The sequence below is a fragment of the Pseudophryne corroboree genome, chromosome 7 (genome assembly GCF_028390025.1).
Source record: "Pseudophryne corroboree isolate aPseCor3 chromosome 7, aPseCor3.hap2, whole genome shotgun sequence".
Taxonomy (NCBI): Eukaryota; Metazoa; Chordata; class Amphibia; order Anura; family Myobatrachidae; genus Pseudophryne; species Pseudophryne corroboree.
The window spans coordinates 410,604,790-410,620,960 of NC_086450.1; the positions used below are offsets into that span (position 1 = coordinate 410,604,790).

At 47.8% G+C, this 16,171-nt stretch overlaps 1 protein-coding gene across 2 annotated transcripts in view; it reads left to right on the forward strand.

Moving 5' to 3' along the window:
• Positions 1 to 16,171, forward strand: part of ABCA3 (ATP binding cassette subfamily A member 3) — a 90,476-nt gene that overhangs the window by 62,056 nt on the left and 12,249 nt on the right. For both annotated transcript variants that reach the window (XM_063934691.1, XM_063934690.1), the window contains exons 24-27: positions 2,493 to 2,650; positions 7,993 to 8,127; positions 9,226 to 9,420; positions 9,683 to 9,870. In XM_063934691.1, coding sequence (XP_063790761.1) covers positions 2,493 to 2,650; positions 7,993 to 8,127; positions 9,226 to 9,420; positions 9,683 to 9,870 — 676 coding nt within the window. The remainder of the gene's footprint in view (positions 1 to 2,492; positions 2,651 to 7,992; positions 8,128 to 9,225; positions 9,421 to 9,682; positions 9,871 to 16,171) is intronic.

Sequence of the window (16,171 nt, forward strand, 5' to 3'; positions counted from 1 at the left end):
CAGGGAATAAAGTGCGAGCACTTCTAATGTAATATATTAGTTACACCAAACTTATTTATAAAGGTTATAGACCTGATTCAGTAAGGATTGCAAATTCTGCTAAGTAGCGGAATTTGCAATCCTTTTGATCACATTCTGGGGGCCGCCCATCGCATGGTAAGGCCGCCCAGCATGCTAACTGCAACCCCCCCCCCCCCCAGAGCACGCTGAAATCTCAACGTGATTGCTAAAAATAGGATAGCCTCCTGCCGGCGCAGGCTGGCTGCGCCGCCAGGAGGCCCGCCGTCATTTTTGTGATCACATCGGCTGCGTGTGACGTCATGCAGCCTCCCCGATCACGCCCACGCCATGCTCCCCCGTTAGACTACCGCCGCCCCCATTTTTAAGCCGTGCCCCTGCAACGCTCCGTTTCCGCCTAGGAAACCGTGCATTGCTGCCCCGCGAATGCCTCTGCTTGATTGACAGTCAGAGGCGTTTGCGTTTTCTGGATGGACCCTGCACATGCACCCGCAGGGCGATCGTAAAAATTCCCGGGTGGATCACTATTTGTGATCCAACCTGAATAAGCCCCTATGTGCGGAGACTGTAGAGTATGTGGGTATTGTCCAGAAATACTTTTGCATTGGGAACCTGGGGTCAGATTGTGAGGAGATCTCGCATAAGAAGGAAAAGAAACTAAGCGCTTGGGTGAAAAACACTGCACTGAGATTGTCAGCAGCCTCCTGATAAAGGGAATTGCCAATCCCTTACATAAACCACTACCAACAAAATAACAGGTGGCGCTGGACAATCGGGTGAATTTTATAAAAACATTTATTCAAATACAATTTTTAAGGTTACAACACACTCCCGGGAGAAATAAAATGATAGAACAAAATTTCACAATTGTAAAAACTGTGCACTGTATGCGAGCTTCTTAATCAATTTCCTCAGGAAACCAGTTATAAATTGTAAACTTATATGCACATATTTGAAAAAAATATATAAAGCTGTGCCTGAGGCTATTCACTTTTTAAATGCACTAAAATGCAAACAAACTTCAATATAAAATGTATGTGAATTAATTGATTAATATAGTAACATAATAAAAGTCACTCACGCCTTGGTAAGCCACAAGGTACTGAATACGTCACAGATCCATATGTATAGATGGTTAATTGTAAAGATACATTGGTAAGTTACCTCCGCTGGGCAGGAGCCTGTGTTTTCCTTGCTCCCTGGTGTCGTCTCGTTGTGCTGTCAGAGACACACACCAGAGCCTCAGCGGGTATGGTATTGCTGCGCCGTGCAGTGTGCCTGTAAGGCCGTGCAGGTAGATCACACTGCCTCCGGTACCTCCGCACTTGCAGACAGGAGGCTATTTGGGCTGATTTTCCGGAGTGCGCCGGTATGCGCCGGGCTTGCAAGGGAACAGCACCCGTGAATATCTTTTCCCCAGATGGCGTGCTCAGCCGGAGCTACGGGGATTGGAAGTGGATTGCAGGTGCAGGTGCTCCCAATGGCAGCGCTGTGTCCGTGGGCTTCTCTACACGGACAAACCGTGGGTGCAGCAGCTGATGAGAGTGTGGATCCTTGTGAAAAAAAAAAAAGCCTGTATCCTAACGCGTTTCAACGCCAGCAGGGCGTCTTTTTCTAAAGGCAGGTATATCAGCCCCTATGTGCGGAGACTGTAGAGTATGTGGGTATTGTCCAGAAATACTTTTGCATTGGGAACCTGGGGTCAGATTGTGAGGAGATCTCGCATAAGCCTGTTCTGTTTATTTGGAAGTGCGCACGTCTCTTTATAAAGGTTTGGTGTAACGAAGTTATTACATAATAAGCACCTGACTCCAGCTGTTGCCTGATTATAACCGCAGGTCCTTGCCATGTAACTGCAGGCTGACAGCACAATTTTCTGCTCTAATGCGCTGCAGAGGGCAAATTGTAAGTAAAGCAAAAAAAGCAAGCAACTTTGTGTCTGGAACAAACCATGTTGTCATTCAAGGGGTGCAAATACATTTATATTTTTTGTGTGCAGGGCAAATACTTGCTGCTTTTGCACGCAGCTCACAAATGTTAAGACTGCTTTATTTTTACACTCCAGTTTAGATTTCAGTTTGAACACCCAAATTGAAATCTCTCTGCACATGTTGCATCCGCCCCACCTGCAGTGCAGTATGGTTTTGCCCAATTGCTGGCTAATTTGGTTTTCTTACAAACATGAATAAGGCCCGGTGTTCATACCTCTGACATGTAGAGTAAATTGCATGGGCGGCTGAGGTCCTCCAGGATGGAGAATTTGCCTGTCTAGCAGGCAGGCTGTCGTGAGAACCAGGTAATGGGTTAAGGTCCCAGAAGGGGAATTCCTGCCCAGTTACTACCCAGGGGTGGCCACTAAATAGATGGGACTAGACAACCCTTCTTGCACATCTGATTATGATTCCATTACAAAATAATTTTGGTAAATGTAATGACAGACAGAATCCTTTATTAATTCATATTCCTCCTTCCAGACATCTCCTATCAAACAAACTACTACTCTTTCTCCGAGCCGGGAGTGGGGCGCTACTTGACGTCTATGGCTGTTCAAGGCTTGACCTTCCTTTGCCTCCTTTTCATAATCGAAAGCCAGATTCTCTGCCAATTGTTCCGATTCCGACGTCATCACTGGGTATGATTAATTACATTTGGGGAATGCGGTGGTTGTTAAGTACATTGTGCTAGGTTTCCTTTCAGTGGTTTTAAAAATATTTTACTTAGAACCTCGTTTCTGAGTTGCTCCTTGCATGCCATCATTTCGTGGAAGTCTGTCCCACATCCTAAGTCACTGGCATGAATCGGGACATTCCTAAGCTGCAGTATTTGTATTGTTCACAAGTCTCTGGTCCATCCAGGCACATAGAGCAGTATAGGATAAGGATACATGTTGTTCATTATGGTTCTATTCACATGGGCGCCAATCCTTGGAATATATACTAGTGGCTGGGACTAGGGATTGGGTTTTGGAAGTCATATAGGGTACTCTAGCAATGGCAAAGTACTCGGTTTTGTATTAGGTTATGGTTTCATATTGATTTGGGATATGGTTTGGGGACTGAGGAGTGGTATTTTGGTTAGAGATTGGTTTAGGGCAGGCCTGGCCAACCTGTGGCTCTCCAACTACACATCCCAGCATGCCCTGCCACAGTTTTAGCATTGCCTAATAGCAAAACTGTGGCAAGGCATGATGGGTCTTGTAGTTTTACAACAGCTGGAGAGCCACAGGGTTGGTCAGGCCTGGTTTAGGGACTGGGGTTAGTCAGTTAGGGATTGGGTATATGATGTTAGGGATTTGGGCTACGGTGAGGCATTGGGGACTGAATTTAGGCATTAGGAATAGGGGCTGGTGATATTTCTCAGGGTGGGGCCTGAGCAAGGTACTGATATTAGAGGTTTGGAATGCAACTTAGAATAGCCAGGATAAATAATGCACAAATTATAATATATGCCCAAATACTTACTGACCCATGGGGTCACAGGTGGGCTGTCACAGAAGCCATCCATTTGTCCCTCTCTCTCATATCACCAGGTATAGGTGAATAGCTTATTAAGTTCTAGTCGATCATTAAGATCCATGGGTTCAGTGCTGACTGATTCTACAGGCAAGAGGTGTATTTGCTCCACAGATTAAATGCTTTTATCTCTATTAGTCTACAATTCAACGAGCTGTTCACCTACAACCTCACACACCCCTGCCCACCACAGTATACATCATATCCTACACTTCCACTACAGTATGTACCACATAACCATCACCCACCCACCACAGTATATATCACATAACCACCACCCACCCACCACAGTATGTATCACATAACCACCACCCACCCACCACAGTATATATCACATAACCACCACCCACCCACCACAGTATGTATCACATAACCACCACCCACCCACCACAGTATACATCATATCCTACACTTCCACTACAGTATGTACCACATAACCATCACCCACCCACCGCAGTATGTACCACATAACCATCACCCACCCACCGCAGTATATATCACATAACCACCATCCACCCACCACAGTATGTATCACATAATCACCACCCACCCACCACAGTATACATCATATCCTACACTTCCACCACAGTATGTACCACATAACCATCACCCACCCACCACAGTATATATCACATAACCACCACCCACCCACCACAGTATATATCACATAACCACCACTTACCCACCACAGTATATATCACATAACCACCACCCACCCACCACAGTATGTACCACATAATCACCACCCACCCACCACAGTATGTATCACATAATCACCACCCACCCACCACAGTATGTATCACATAATCACCACCCACCCACCACAGTATGTATCACATAATCACCACCCACCCACCACAGTATGTATCACATAATCACCACCCACCCACCACAGTATGTATCACATAATCACCACCCACCCACCACAGTATGTATCACATAATCACCACCCACCCACCACAGTATGTATCACATAACCACCACCCACCCACTACAGTATACATCATATCCTACACTTCCACCACAGTATGTATCACATAACCACCACCCACCCACCACAGTATGTATCACATAACCACCACCCACCCACCACAGTATGTATCACATAATCACCACCCACCCACCACAGTATGTATCACATAATCACCACCCACCCACCACAGTATGTATCACATAACCACCACCCACCCACCACAGTATGTATTACATAACCACCACCCACGCACCACAGTATGTATCACATAACCACCACCCACCACAGTATACATCATATCCTACACTTCCACCACAGTATGTACCACATAACCACCACCCACCCACCACAGTATGTATTACATAACCACCACCCACGCACCACAGTATATATCACATAACCACCACCCACCCACCACAGTATATATCACATAACCACTACCCACCCACCACAGTATGTATCACATAACCACCACCCACCCACCATAGTATGTATCACATAACAACCACCCACCCACCACAGTATATATATCACATAATCACCACCCACCCACCACAGTATATATCACATAACCACCACCCACCCACCACAGTATGTATCGCATAACCACCACCCACCCACCACAGTATGTATCACATAATCACCACCCACCCACCACAGTATCACATAACCACCACCCACCACAGTATATATCACATAACCACCACCCACCCACCACAGTATACATCATATCCTACACTTCCACCACAGTATGTATCACATAACCACCACCCACCACAGTATACATCATATCCTACACTTCCACCACAGTATGTACCACATAACCACCACCCACCCACCACAGTATGTATTACATAACCACCACCCACGCACCACAGTATATATCACATAACCACCACCCACCCACCACAGTATATATCACATAACCACTACCCACCCACCACAGTATGTATCGCATAACCACCACCCACCCACCGCAGTATATATATCACATAATCACCACCCACCCACCACAGTATGTATCGCATAACCACCACCCACCCACCACAGTATGTATCACATAATCACCACCCACCCACCACAGTATCACATAACCACCACAGTATATATCACATAACCACCACCCACCCACCACAGTATACATCATATCCTACACTTCCACCACAGTATGTATCACATAACCATCACCCACCCACCGCAGTATGTATCACATAATCACCACCCACCCACCACAGTATGTATCACATAACCACCACCCACCACAGTATATATCACATCACCACCCACCCACCACAGTATATATCACATAACCACCACCCACCCACCACAGTATGTATCACATAACCATCACCCACCCACCGCAGTATGTATCACATAATCACCACCCACCCACCACAGTATGTATCACATAATTACCACCCACCACAGTATATATCACATCACCACCCACCCACCACAGTATGTATCACATAACCACCACCCACCCCAGTATGTATCACATAATCACCACCCATCCACCACAGTATATATCACATAACCACCACCCACCCACCCACCACAGTATGTATCACATGACGACCACCCACCCACCACAGTATATATCACATAACCACCACCCACCCACCCACCCACCACAGTATATATCACATAACCACCACCACCCACCACAGTATATATCACATCACCACCCACCCACCACAGTATGTATCACATAACCACCACCCACCCACCACAGTATATATCACATAACCACCACCCACCCACCACAGTATGTATCACATAACAACCACCCACCCACCACAGTATATATCACATAATCACCACCCACCCACCACAGTATGTATCACATGACGACCACCCACCCACCACAGTATATATCACATAACCACCACCCACCCACCACAGTATATATCACATAACCACCACCCACCCACCACAGTATATATCACATAACCACCACCCACCACAGTATATATCACATAATCACCACCCACCCACCACAGTATATATCACATAACCACCACCCACCCACCACAGTATATGTCACATAACCACCACCCACCCACCACAGTATGTGTCACATAACCACCACCCACCCACCACAGTATGTATCACATAATCACCACCCACCCACCACAGTATGTATCACATAACCACCACCCACCCACCACAGTATATATCACATAACCACCACCCACTCACCACAGTATGTATCACATAATCACCACCCATCCACCACAGTATATATCACATAACCACCACCCACCCACCACAGTATGTATCACATGACGACCACCCACCCACCACAGTATATATCACATAACCACCACCCACCCACCACAGTATATATCACATAACCACCACCCACCCACCACAGTATATATCACATAACCACCACCCACCACAGTATATATCACATAATCACCACCCACCCACCACAGTATATATCACATAACCACCACCCACCCACCACAGTATATGTCACATAACCACCACCCACCCACCACAGTATGTATCACATAATCACCACCCACCCACCACAGTATGTATCACATAACCACCACCCACCCACCACAGTATATATCACATAACCACCACCCACCCACCACAGTATATATCACATAACCACCACCCACCCACCACAGTATGTATCACATAACCACCACCCACCCACCACAGTATGTATCACATAACCACCACCCACCCACCACAGTATGTATCACATAACCACCACCCACCCACCACAGTATGTATCACATAACCACCACCCACCCACCACAGTATGTATCACATAACCACCACCCACCCACCACAGTATGTATCACATAACCACCACCCACCCACCACAGTATGTATCACATAACCACCACCCACCCACCACAGTATAGATCACATAACAACCACCCACCCACCACAGTATATATCACATAACAACCACCCACCCACCACAGTATATATCACATAACAACCACCCACCCACCACAGTATATATCACATAACCACCACCCACCCACCACAGTATGTGACACATTTACAGAACACATCCCCACCCACCACAGCATGCATCCTATCACACAGCCCCCACCCCCCACAGTATCTATCCTATCACACACTGCTACTCCCATCCTCGGTGTATATGAAATCACACCGCACCCCAGCATCATTACATTATAGAGCTCCTTTCTACTAATCACTAAAACATTCTCTGACTACCTTTCTCCATTATTTGTATTTTGCTCACAGCCTGATTTCTCCATTATACATAGTACCTCATCTGAATCCCAAACCAGGGTCCACAATCCCCCATCCAGATCTCTAGCCCCCAATTATAATCGGTAGCCTCAGTCTTTGAATGACTTGGTGCCCAAATGCATAGATACTTCATATACAATGGTGTGGTATTTTGTGTGTGCACCAAGGATTTGTCACCTCTGATTTAGATGATTCATGTACGTACATATCACAATTCCTACTCTCTCCATCTTGCAGTCTGCGTTTCCCGAGTCCCCAGTGACTCCCCCAGAGGACCGAGATGTGGCTGATGAGAGGAAGAAGGTTTTAGAGTCTCCCGTAGAGGAGCTGTCTGCACTCAGCAGCCCACTAGTAATCCGAGAACTCAGCAAGGTGAGAAGGGATTGGTTAATGAGGGTGTTAAGCAAAAGTAAAACATGTCTTGGACAGTAATGTATGTCAAAGCCCTTGTATGATAGAGCTGACTCATATACGGGATATAACCAGTGAGCTTATACATTACTAATTCTGTCCGTCCTGCTGAAAAGCAGACACAACTTACATGGGTGGTTCTCCTCTATCTTGCATCAGTCTGGAGCAGATGTAAGCCAGCACCGGTGTGATAGACTTCCAAATGTAATGGAAATACTGGCCCTCATTCCGAGTTGTTCGCTCGCTAGCTGCTTTTAGCAGCCGTGCAAACGCTAAGCCGCCGCCCTCTGGGAGTGTATGTTAGCTTAGCAGAAGTGCAAACGAAAGGTTCGCAGCTCTGCTACAAAAAATTATTGTGCAGTTTCTGAGTAGCTCGAGACCTACTCCTAGCTTGCGATCACCAGACTATTTAGTTCCTGTTTTGACGTCACGAACACGCCTTGCGTTTGGGCAGCCACGCCTATGTTTCCCCAGCCACTCCTGCGTTTTTATCTGACACGCCTGCGTTTTTACACACACTCCCCGAAAACGGTCAGTTACCTCCCAGAAACGTCCCCTTCCTGTCAATCACTCTGCGGCCAGCAGTGCGATTGAAAAGCGTCGCTAGACCTTGTGTCAAACTGCAATGGCTTTTGCGAAAGTACGTCGCGCGTGCGCATTGCGCCCCATACGCATGCGCAGAAGCGCCTTTTTGTGCCTGATCGCTGCGCTGCGAACGAAAGCAGCTAGCGATCAACTCGGAATGAGGGCCACTGTGTATAGTCCACAAATTGGTGGATTCTTGCACTGGTTTGGCCAGTAATATTACAGCAGGTATAACTGACATGCTACGCTTTATTATTTGAGCTTTTTATTCTGATATAGATACTGTATGGATTGTTAGCGTGGCTGTGACCTTCATGCAGCAGGGGGAGGTGGGTTGGGAATCTCCTATCTAAACATTAAACATGATTTTGTAATTAAGCTACAGTTTGTTTTAGTTCTTAATTTTATCAAATTTTCTACTTTTGTGTTAAGTTGTCATTTATTTTTGTTATTTCTCCCCTGCAAATTCATAAGGTTTATGGGCGCCGAGCCTTTGTCCTGGCCGTTGACCGTATCTCTCTAGCTATAAGCCGGGGAGAATGCTTTGGGCTACTCGGTTTTAATGGAGCGGGTAAGACCACCACGTTCCGGATGCTAACTGGGGACGAAAGCGTCAGCTCAGGGGATGCGTATATTGATGGGTACAGCATCCTACACAACATCAAGAAGGTGATTGCGAACACACACGATACAATTTGCGCATGGGTTTGAGCAGGCCTGGCCACCCTGTGGCTCTACAGCTGTTGTGCAACTGCAATTCCCAGCATGCTTTAACAGCTGATCGGTGGGAGGTTATGCTGGGACTTGCAGTTGCACAACAGCTGGAGAGCCACAGGTTGACCAGGCCAGGGCTACAGCTTGTATAACTATTTTGAAGTAGTTCTATTGACCTTTGAAACATCCTCTTACTACCTTTGCATTCTATTTTAAGGTCCAGCAAAGGATTGGTTATTGTCCACAGTTTGACCCCCTGCTGGACCACATGACAGGCCGGGAAACCCTGTACATGTATGCTCGACTTAGGGGCGTGCCTGAGACCTATATCAACAGCTGTGTAGAGGATATGCTGCGGGGACTGCTCCTGGAGGCCCATGCCAATAAGCTGGTGCGGGCGTATAGGTGAGGCTATTTCCCCTGTGTGTGACCACTTCCTGCATGCAGTGCCGCTACAAGTAATGTAATTTGCAGATTCCTTGTCCTCCTCACATCTTTCCCTTTTCTCATACGTCCTAGAGGATGCTGGGGATGCTTCAAGAACCATGGGGTATAGACGGGATCCGCAGGAGACATGGGCACACTATAAGACATTGAATGGGTGTGAACTGGCTCCTCCCTCTATGCCCCTCCTCCAGACTCCAGTTAGATTCTGTGCCCAGTGAGACTGGATGCACACTGAGGAGCTCTCCAGAGTTTCTCAGAAAAATACTTTTAATTAGGTTTATTATTTTCAGGGAGACCTGCTGGCAACAGGCTTCCTGCATCGTGGGAGTGAGGGGAGAGAAGCAGACCTACTTCTGAGTTCAAAGGCTCTGCTTCTTAGGTTACTGGACACCATTAGCTCCAGAGGGTTCGATCACTTGGTACGCCTAGCTGCTTGTTCCTGGAGCCGCGCCGTCACTCCCCACACAGAGCCAGAAGACAGAAGCCGGGTGAGTATGAGAAGAACAGAATTCTTCAGTGACGGCAGAAGACGGCGTTTGAGGTACCGCGCAGCGGCCGCACTGCGCGCCATGCTCCCACACACAACTCGGCACTGCAGGGCGCAGGGGGGGGTGCCCTGGGCAGCATGTACACCACAAACGCCACTGGCATAAGTGATAACAGTGCCTAGGCACTAGTTAAGGGACCCCCGCCAGTATAAAGATAAATTTAAGTGGGACTGAAGCGCGCCATGTAGTGGCGGGGCTTAGCCCACACAGCTCTGACCAGCGCCATTTTCTCTTCACAGAAGCTGCAGAGACGCTGGCCCTGACCTCCACACTGCTGTACAAGTAACAGGGTGCAAAACAGGGGGGGGGCACAAGTGATTTGGTGCTAAATTATATATATATATATATATATATATATATATATATATATATATATATATAAAGCGCTAACAGGTCTGGGCAGTCTTTTTTTACTTGCTTCAGTACCGGGATAGGCGCTGGGTGTGAGCTGGCAGAACTCCCTCTGTGTCTCTCTTAAAGGCTTTGTTGTGGGTCTCCTATAGCCCCAGTGTGGTTGTGGGTGTCGGTACGTGTGTGTCGACATGTCTGAGGCTGAATGCTCTTCCCAGGAGGAGGCTGGAGTGGGGACAGAAAATGCTGGAGTGGCCGTGTCGGCACCGCCGACGGATGATTGGGTGAATATGTTGAGTGTTTTAAACGCAAATGTGACTAGGTTGACTAAGAGATTTGATAAATCTGAGTCTAAAAACCAGACATGGAGGAAATCCATGGAGGATGCTTTGTCACAAGCCCAGACCCCTTCGGGGTCACAGAAACGTGCATTTACCCAGATACAGATACTGACACGGACCCTGATTCCAGTGTCGACTATAGTGATGCCAGATTACATCCAAAACTGGCTAAGAGTATTCAGTACATGATTGTGGCGATAAAAGACGTATTACATATCACGGAGGACCCTGCTGTTCCTGATACGAGGGTCTGTATGTTTAAAGGAAAGAAACCTGAGGTAACGTTTCCTCCCTCTCATGAACTGAACGCACTTTTTGAAAAGGCTTGGGAAAATCCTGACAAGAAGATACAGGTTCCCAAAAGAATTCCAGTGGCGTATCCGTTCCCCTCTGGGGACAGGGAAAGGTGGGAGTCAATCCCCACGGTAGACAAAGCTTTATCGCGTCTATCCAAAAAGGTGGCGCTTCCGTCCCCTGACACGGCAGCCCTAAAGGATCCTGCGGATCGTAAGCAGGAAAATACACTAAAATCCATTTATGTCACTACGAGTTCGCTACTCAGACCTGCCGTTGCTTCGGCATGGGTTAGTAGCGCTATTGAAAAGTGGGCAGATAACTTGTCATCTGAGATAGATACCCTAGACAGGGATAGTGTGCTTTTGACTCTGGGTCACATCAGAGACGCTGCAGCATATTTAAAAGAAGCTGTAAGGGATATTGGCCTTTTGGGATCAAGGGCCAATGCCATGGCAGTCTCAGCAAGGAGAACATTGTGGATTCAACAATGGAATGCTGATGCTGACTCTAAGAAGGGGATGGAGTCTCTACCGTTTAACGGTAGGGTCTTGTTTGGTGACGGCCTCACTGACCTGGTGTCTACGGCTACCGCGGGTAAGTCTTCATTTTTACCTTATGTTCCTGCACAGCAGAAGAGATCGACTCACTCTCAGATGCAGTCCTTTTGGCCCAATAAATTCAAAAAAGGACGTGGGTCCTCCTTCCTTGCGAGGGGGAGAGGCAGGGTGTCACTGACCTGGGTGTTGTGAACTCGGGGGTTCTTCCGATGGTCGGGAAGAGGAACCACAGCTGGGTCGGAGCAGAGATGGCCGGATATAGGTTTTCCTAATACAGGACTCTGACAGTTAGAATTGGTGTAAAAATGCTAAAGAACTTTATTATGGGACGGGAGCAATACAGCGACACATAAAAGGGAGAGAAGTTGTGGGTGATGTCCAAGGTTACTGAAGAATTTGTGAGCGATGTCTACAGACACAGATGAATGAAGAACTTGTGAGCGATGGTGAAAGACACTGATAAATGAAGAACTTGTGAGCGATGGTGAAAGACACTTGATGAATGAAGAACTTGTGAGCGATGGTGAAAGACACTGACAAATGAAGAACTTGAGAGCGATGGTGAAAGACACTTGATGAATGAAGAACTTGTGAGCGATGTTTAAAGACACTGTTGAATGAAGAACTTGTGAGCGATGGTGAAAGACACTTGATGAATGAAGAACTTGTGAGCGATGTTTAAAGACACTGTTGAATGAAGAACTTCTGAGCGATGGTGAAAGACACTGAAGAATTTGTGAGCGATGTTTAAAGACACTGCTGAAGGAAGAACTTGTGAGCGATGGTGAAAGTCACTGAAGAATTAAGAACTTGTGAGCGATGGTGAAAGACACTGAAGAATGAAGAACTTGTGAGCGATGGTGAAAGACACTGATGACTGCACTGCAAAGAAACACGCTGGTTGCTGGGAACTCTGGAAACTCGGCTGCCGAAAGACACCCTGAAACGCTGGAAGCACTAGAGTACAGCTGCAGGGAGACACACGGTGAACAGGAGCACTGGCATCCACTTTAGGGGAAAAGACGATACTCAGGCGCCGGGGCTCTGCCCAGCGTCTGGTTTTGAATTCCCCGCCTTTTCACGATTGGTGGAGTGGGTAGGTGACGTCAGCCGCTCTCTGCCCCCGTGACGCCGGACGTCATGGCGGCGCCCACGCTCCGGGGAACCGCCGGGAGCCGCGCCAGCCAGACGCCGGAACCCGAGGACCGCCGGAGGTGAGAGCCGCCGGACCGACCAGCAGACACGCAGGGGTAAGCGTGGCCGCCGCTGCCCCTGGCGTGTGACAAAGGGGAAAAAGGTCACAGGCTGTGGCAAGTTCCCAAGAGCAGAAGTCCTCTCCGGCTTCTACCAAATCCACCGCATGACGCTGGGGCTCCTCTGCGGGAGTCGGCACCGATGGGGGCACGTCTCCAACTCTTCAGTCAGGTCTGGGTGCACTCGGACCTGGATCCTTGGGTAGTAGAAATAGTAACCCAAGGATACAAGTTAGAGTTTCAAGACGTGCCCCCTCACCGATTTTTCTAATCGGCCTTGCCAGCTTCTCTTCTAGAAAGGGAGATAGTAAGCGCTGCAATACTAAAGTTGTGTCAAAATCAAGTAATTGTCACAGTGCCTCCGTCACAACAGGGGGAAGGCTTTTATTCGAGCCTGTTCGTGGTCCTGAAGCCGGATGGCTCAGTCAGACCGATTCTGAACCTAAAATCCCTCAATTTCTTTCTAAAAAAATTCAAATTCAAGATGGAATGTCTCCGAGCAGTGATCTCCAGTCTGGAAGAGGGGGATTTGATGGTGTCGGTCGACATAAAAGATGCCTACTTACATGTCTTCATATATCCTCCACATCAGGCTTACCTGAGATTTGCTGTGCAGGATTGTCATTACCAATTTCAGACGTTGCCGTTTGGTCTGTCCACGGCTCCGAGGATTTTCACCAAAGTAATGGCGGAAATGATGGTTCTCTTGCGCAGGGAATCACAATTATCCCATACTTGGACGATCTCCTCATAAAGGCGAGGTCCAAGGAGCAATTGCTGAAGAATGTTGCCCTTTCACTGACGATTCTGCAACAACATGGTTGGCTCCTAAATTTGCCAAAATCACAGTTGGATCCGACGACACGGCTGTCGTTCCTGGGTATGATTCAGAATGATACAGAATTGCAGATAATTTTTCTTCCAGTGGAAAAAGCTCTGGAAATATAGAACATGGTAAAACAGATTTTGAAACCAGCAAAGGTGTCAGTTCTTCAATGCACTCGGTTGCTGGGGAAGATGGTGGCGGCCTACGAGGCCATTCCGTATGGCAGGTTGCATGCCAGGGTGTTTCAGTGGAACCTCTTGGACCAGTGGTCCGGGTCTCACCTGGACATGCACCGGAAAATAATTCTAGCTCCCAGGACCAGAATCTCCCTTCTGTGGTGGCTGCACAGTTCTCACCTTCTGGAGGGACGCATGTTCGGGATTCAGGATTGGATCCTGGTGACCACAGATGCAAGCCTCCGAGGCTGGGGAGCAGTCACACAGGGAAGAAACTTTCAGGGAAAGTGGTCAAGCCAGGAAGCTGGTCTACACATAAACATTCTGGAATTAAGGGCCATTTACAACGGCATACTGCAAGCAGAACATCTTCTTCGAGGTCTGCCTGTCTTGATTCAGTCAGACAATGTGACAGCGGTGGCGTACATAAACCGCCAAGGCGGAACAAGGAGCAGAGCGGCGATGGCCGAAGCCACGAAGATTCTTCGCTGGGCGGAAAGACATGCCAGCGCTCTGTCAGCAGTCTTCATTCCAGGAGTGGACAACTGGGAAGCAGACTTCCTCAGCAGACACGATCTTCATCCAGGAGAGTGGGGTCTTCATCAAGAGGTCTTTGCAAAAGTGACAAGTCGTTGGGGAGTTCCTCAAGTAGACATGATGGCGTCCTGCCTCAAAAAGAAACTTCAGAGATATTGCTCCAGGTCAAGGGACCTCAAGCGATAGCGGTGGATGCCCTAGTGACACCGTGGGTGTTTCCGTCGGTATATGTGTTCCCTCCACTTCCACTCATTCCAAAGGTGATAAAAATTATAAGAAGAACAAGCGTTCAGGCGATCCTCATTGTTCCGGATTGGTCAAAAAGGGCCTGGTATCCAGATCTTCAGGAGTTGCTCATAGAAGATCCCTGGCCTCTTCCTCTTCGGGAGGACCTGTTACAACAGGGACCGTGCGTGTATCAGGACTTACCTCGGCTGCGTTTGACGGTCGTAGCCCCAAAGGGTATTCCCAGTGAAGTCATTCCCACACTTCTTCAGGCTAGAAAAGAAGTAACGGCAAAGCATTACCACCGTATTTGGAAAAAATATGTTTCTATGTGTGAATCCAAGAAGGCTTCTACGGAAGAATTTCACCTGGGGCGTTTGCTCCATTTTCTACAAGCAGGTGTGGATGCGGGCCTAAAGTTAGGCTCTATTAAAGTACAGATTTCGGCCTTGTCGATCTTTTTTCATAAAGAATTGGCCTCCCTTCCAGAAGTTCAGACCTTCGTGAAAGGCGTGCTACACATCCAACCTCAATTTGTGCCTCCTGTGGCACCGTGGGATCTTAATGTGGTGTTGCAGTTCCTGCAGTCGCATTGGTTTGAACCTTTGCGTAAGGTTGAGTTAAAATTCCTTACTTGGAAAGTAGTCATGTTGTTGGCCTTGGCGTCCGCAAGTCGAGTGTCTGAGTTGGCGGCTTTGTCTCACAAAAGCCCCATATTTAATTTTCCATGCTGATAGAGTGGAGTTGAGAACTCGTCAGCAATTTCTACCGAAAGTGGCTTCATCATTTCATGTGAACCAGCCTATTGTGGTGCCGGTGGCTACTGACGCCCTGGCGGAATCGAAGTCTCTGTATGTGGTCAGAGCTTTGAAAATCTATGTCGCCAGGACGGCTCAGATTAGGAAAACAGAGGCTCTGTTTGTCCAAGATTGGGGCTCCTGCTTCCAAGCAGACTATTGCACGCTGGATCTGTAATATGATTCAGCAGGCTCATTCTACGGCAGGGTTGCCGTTACCGAAATCAGTAAAAGCCCATTCTACCAGGAAGGTGGGCTCATCCTGGGCGGTTGCCCGTGGAGTCTCGGCGTTACAACTTTGCCGAGTTGCTACTTGGTCGGGATCAAACACCTTTGCGAAGTTTTACAAGT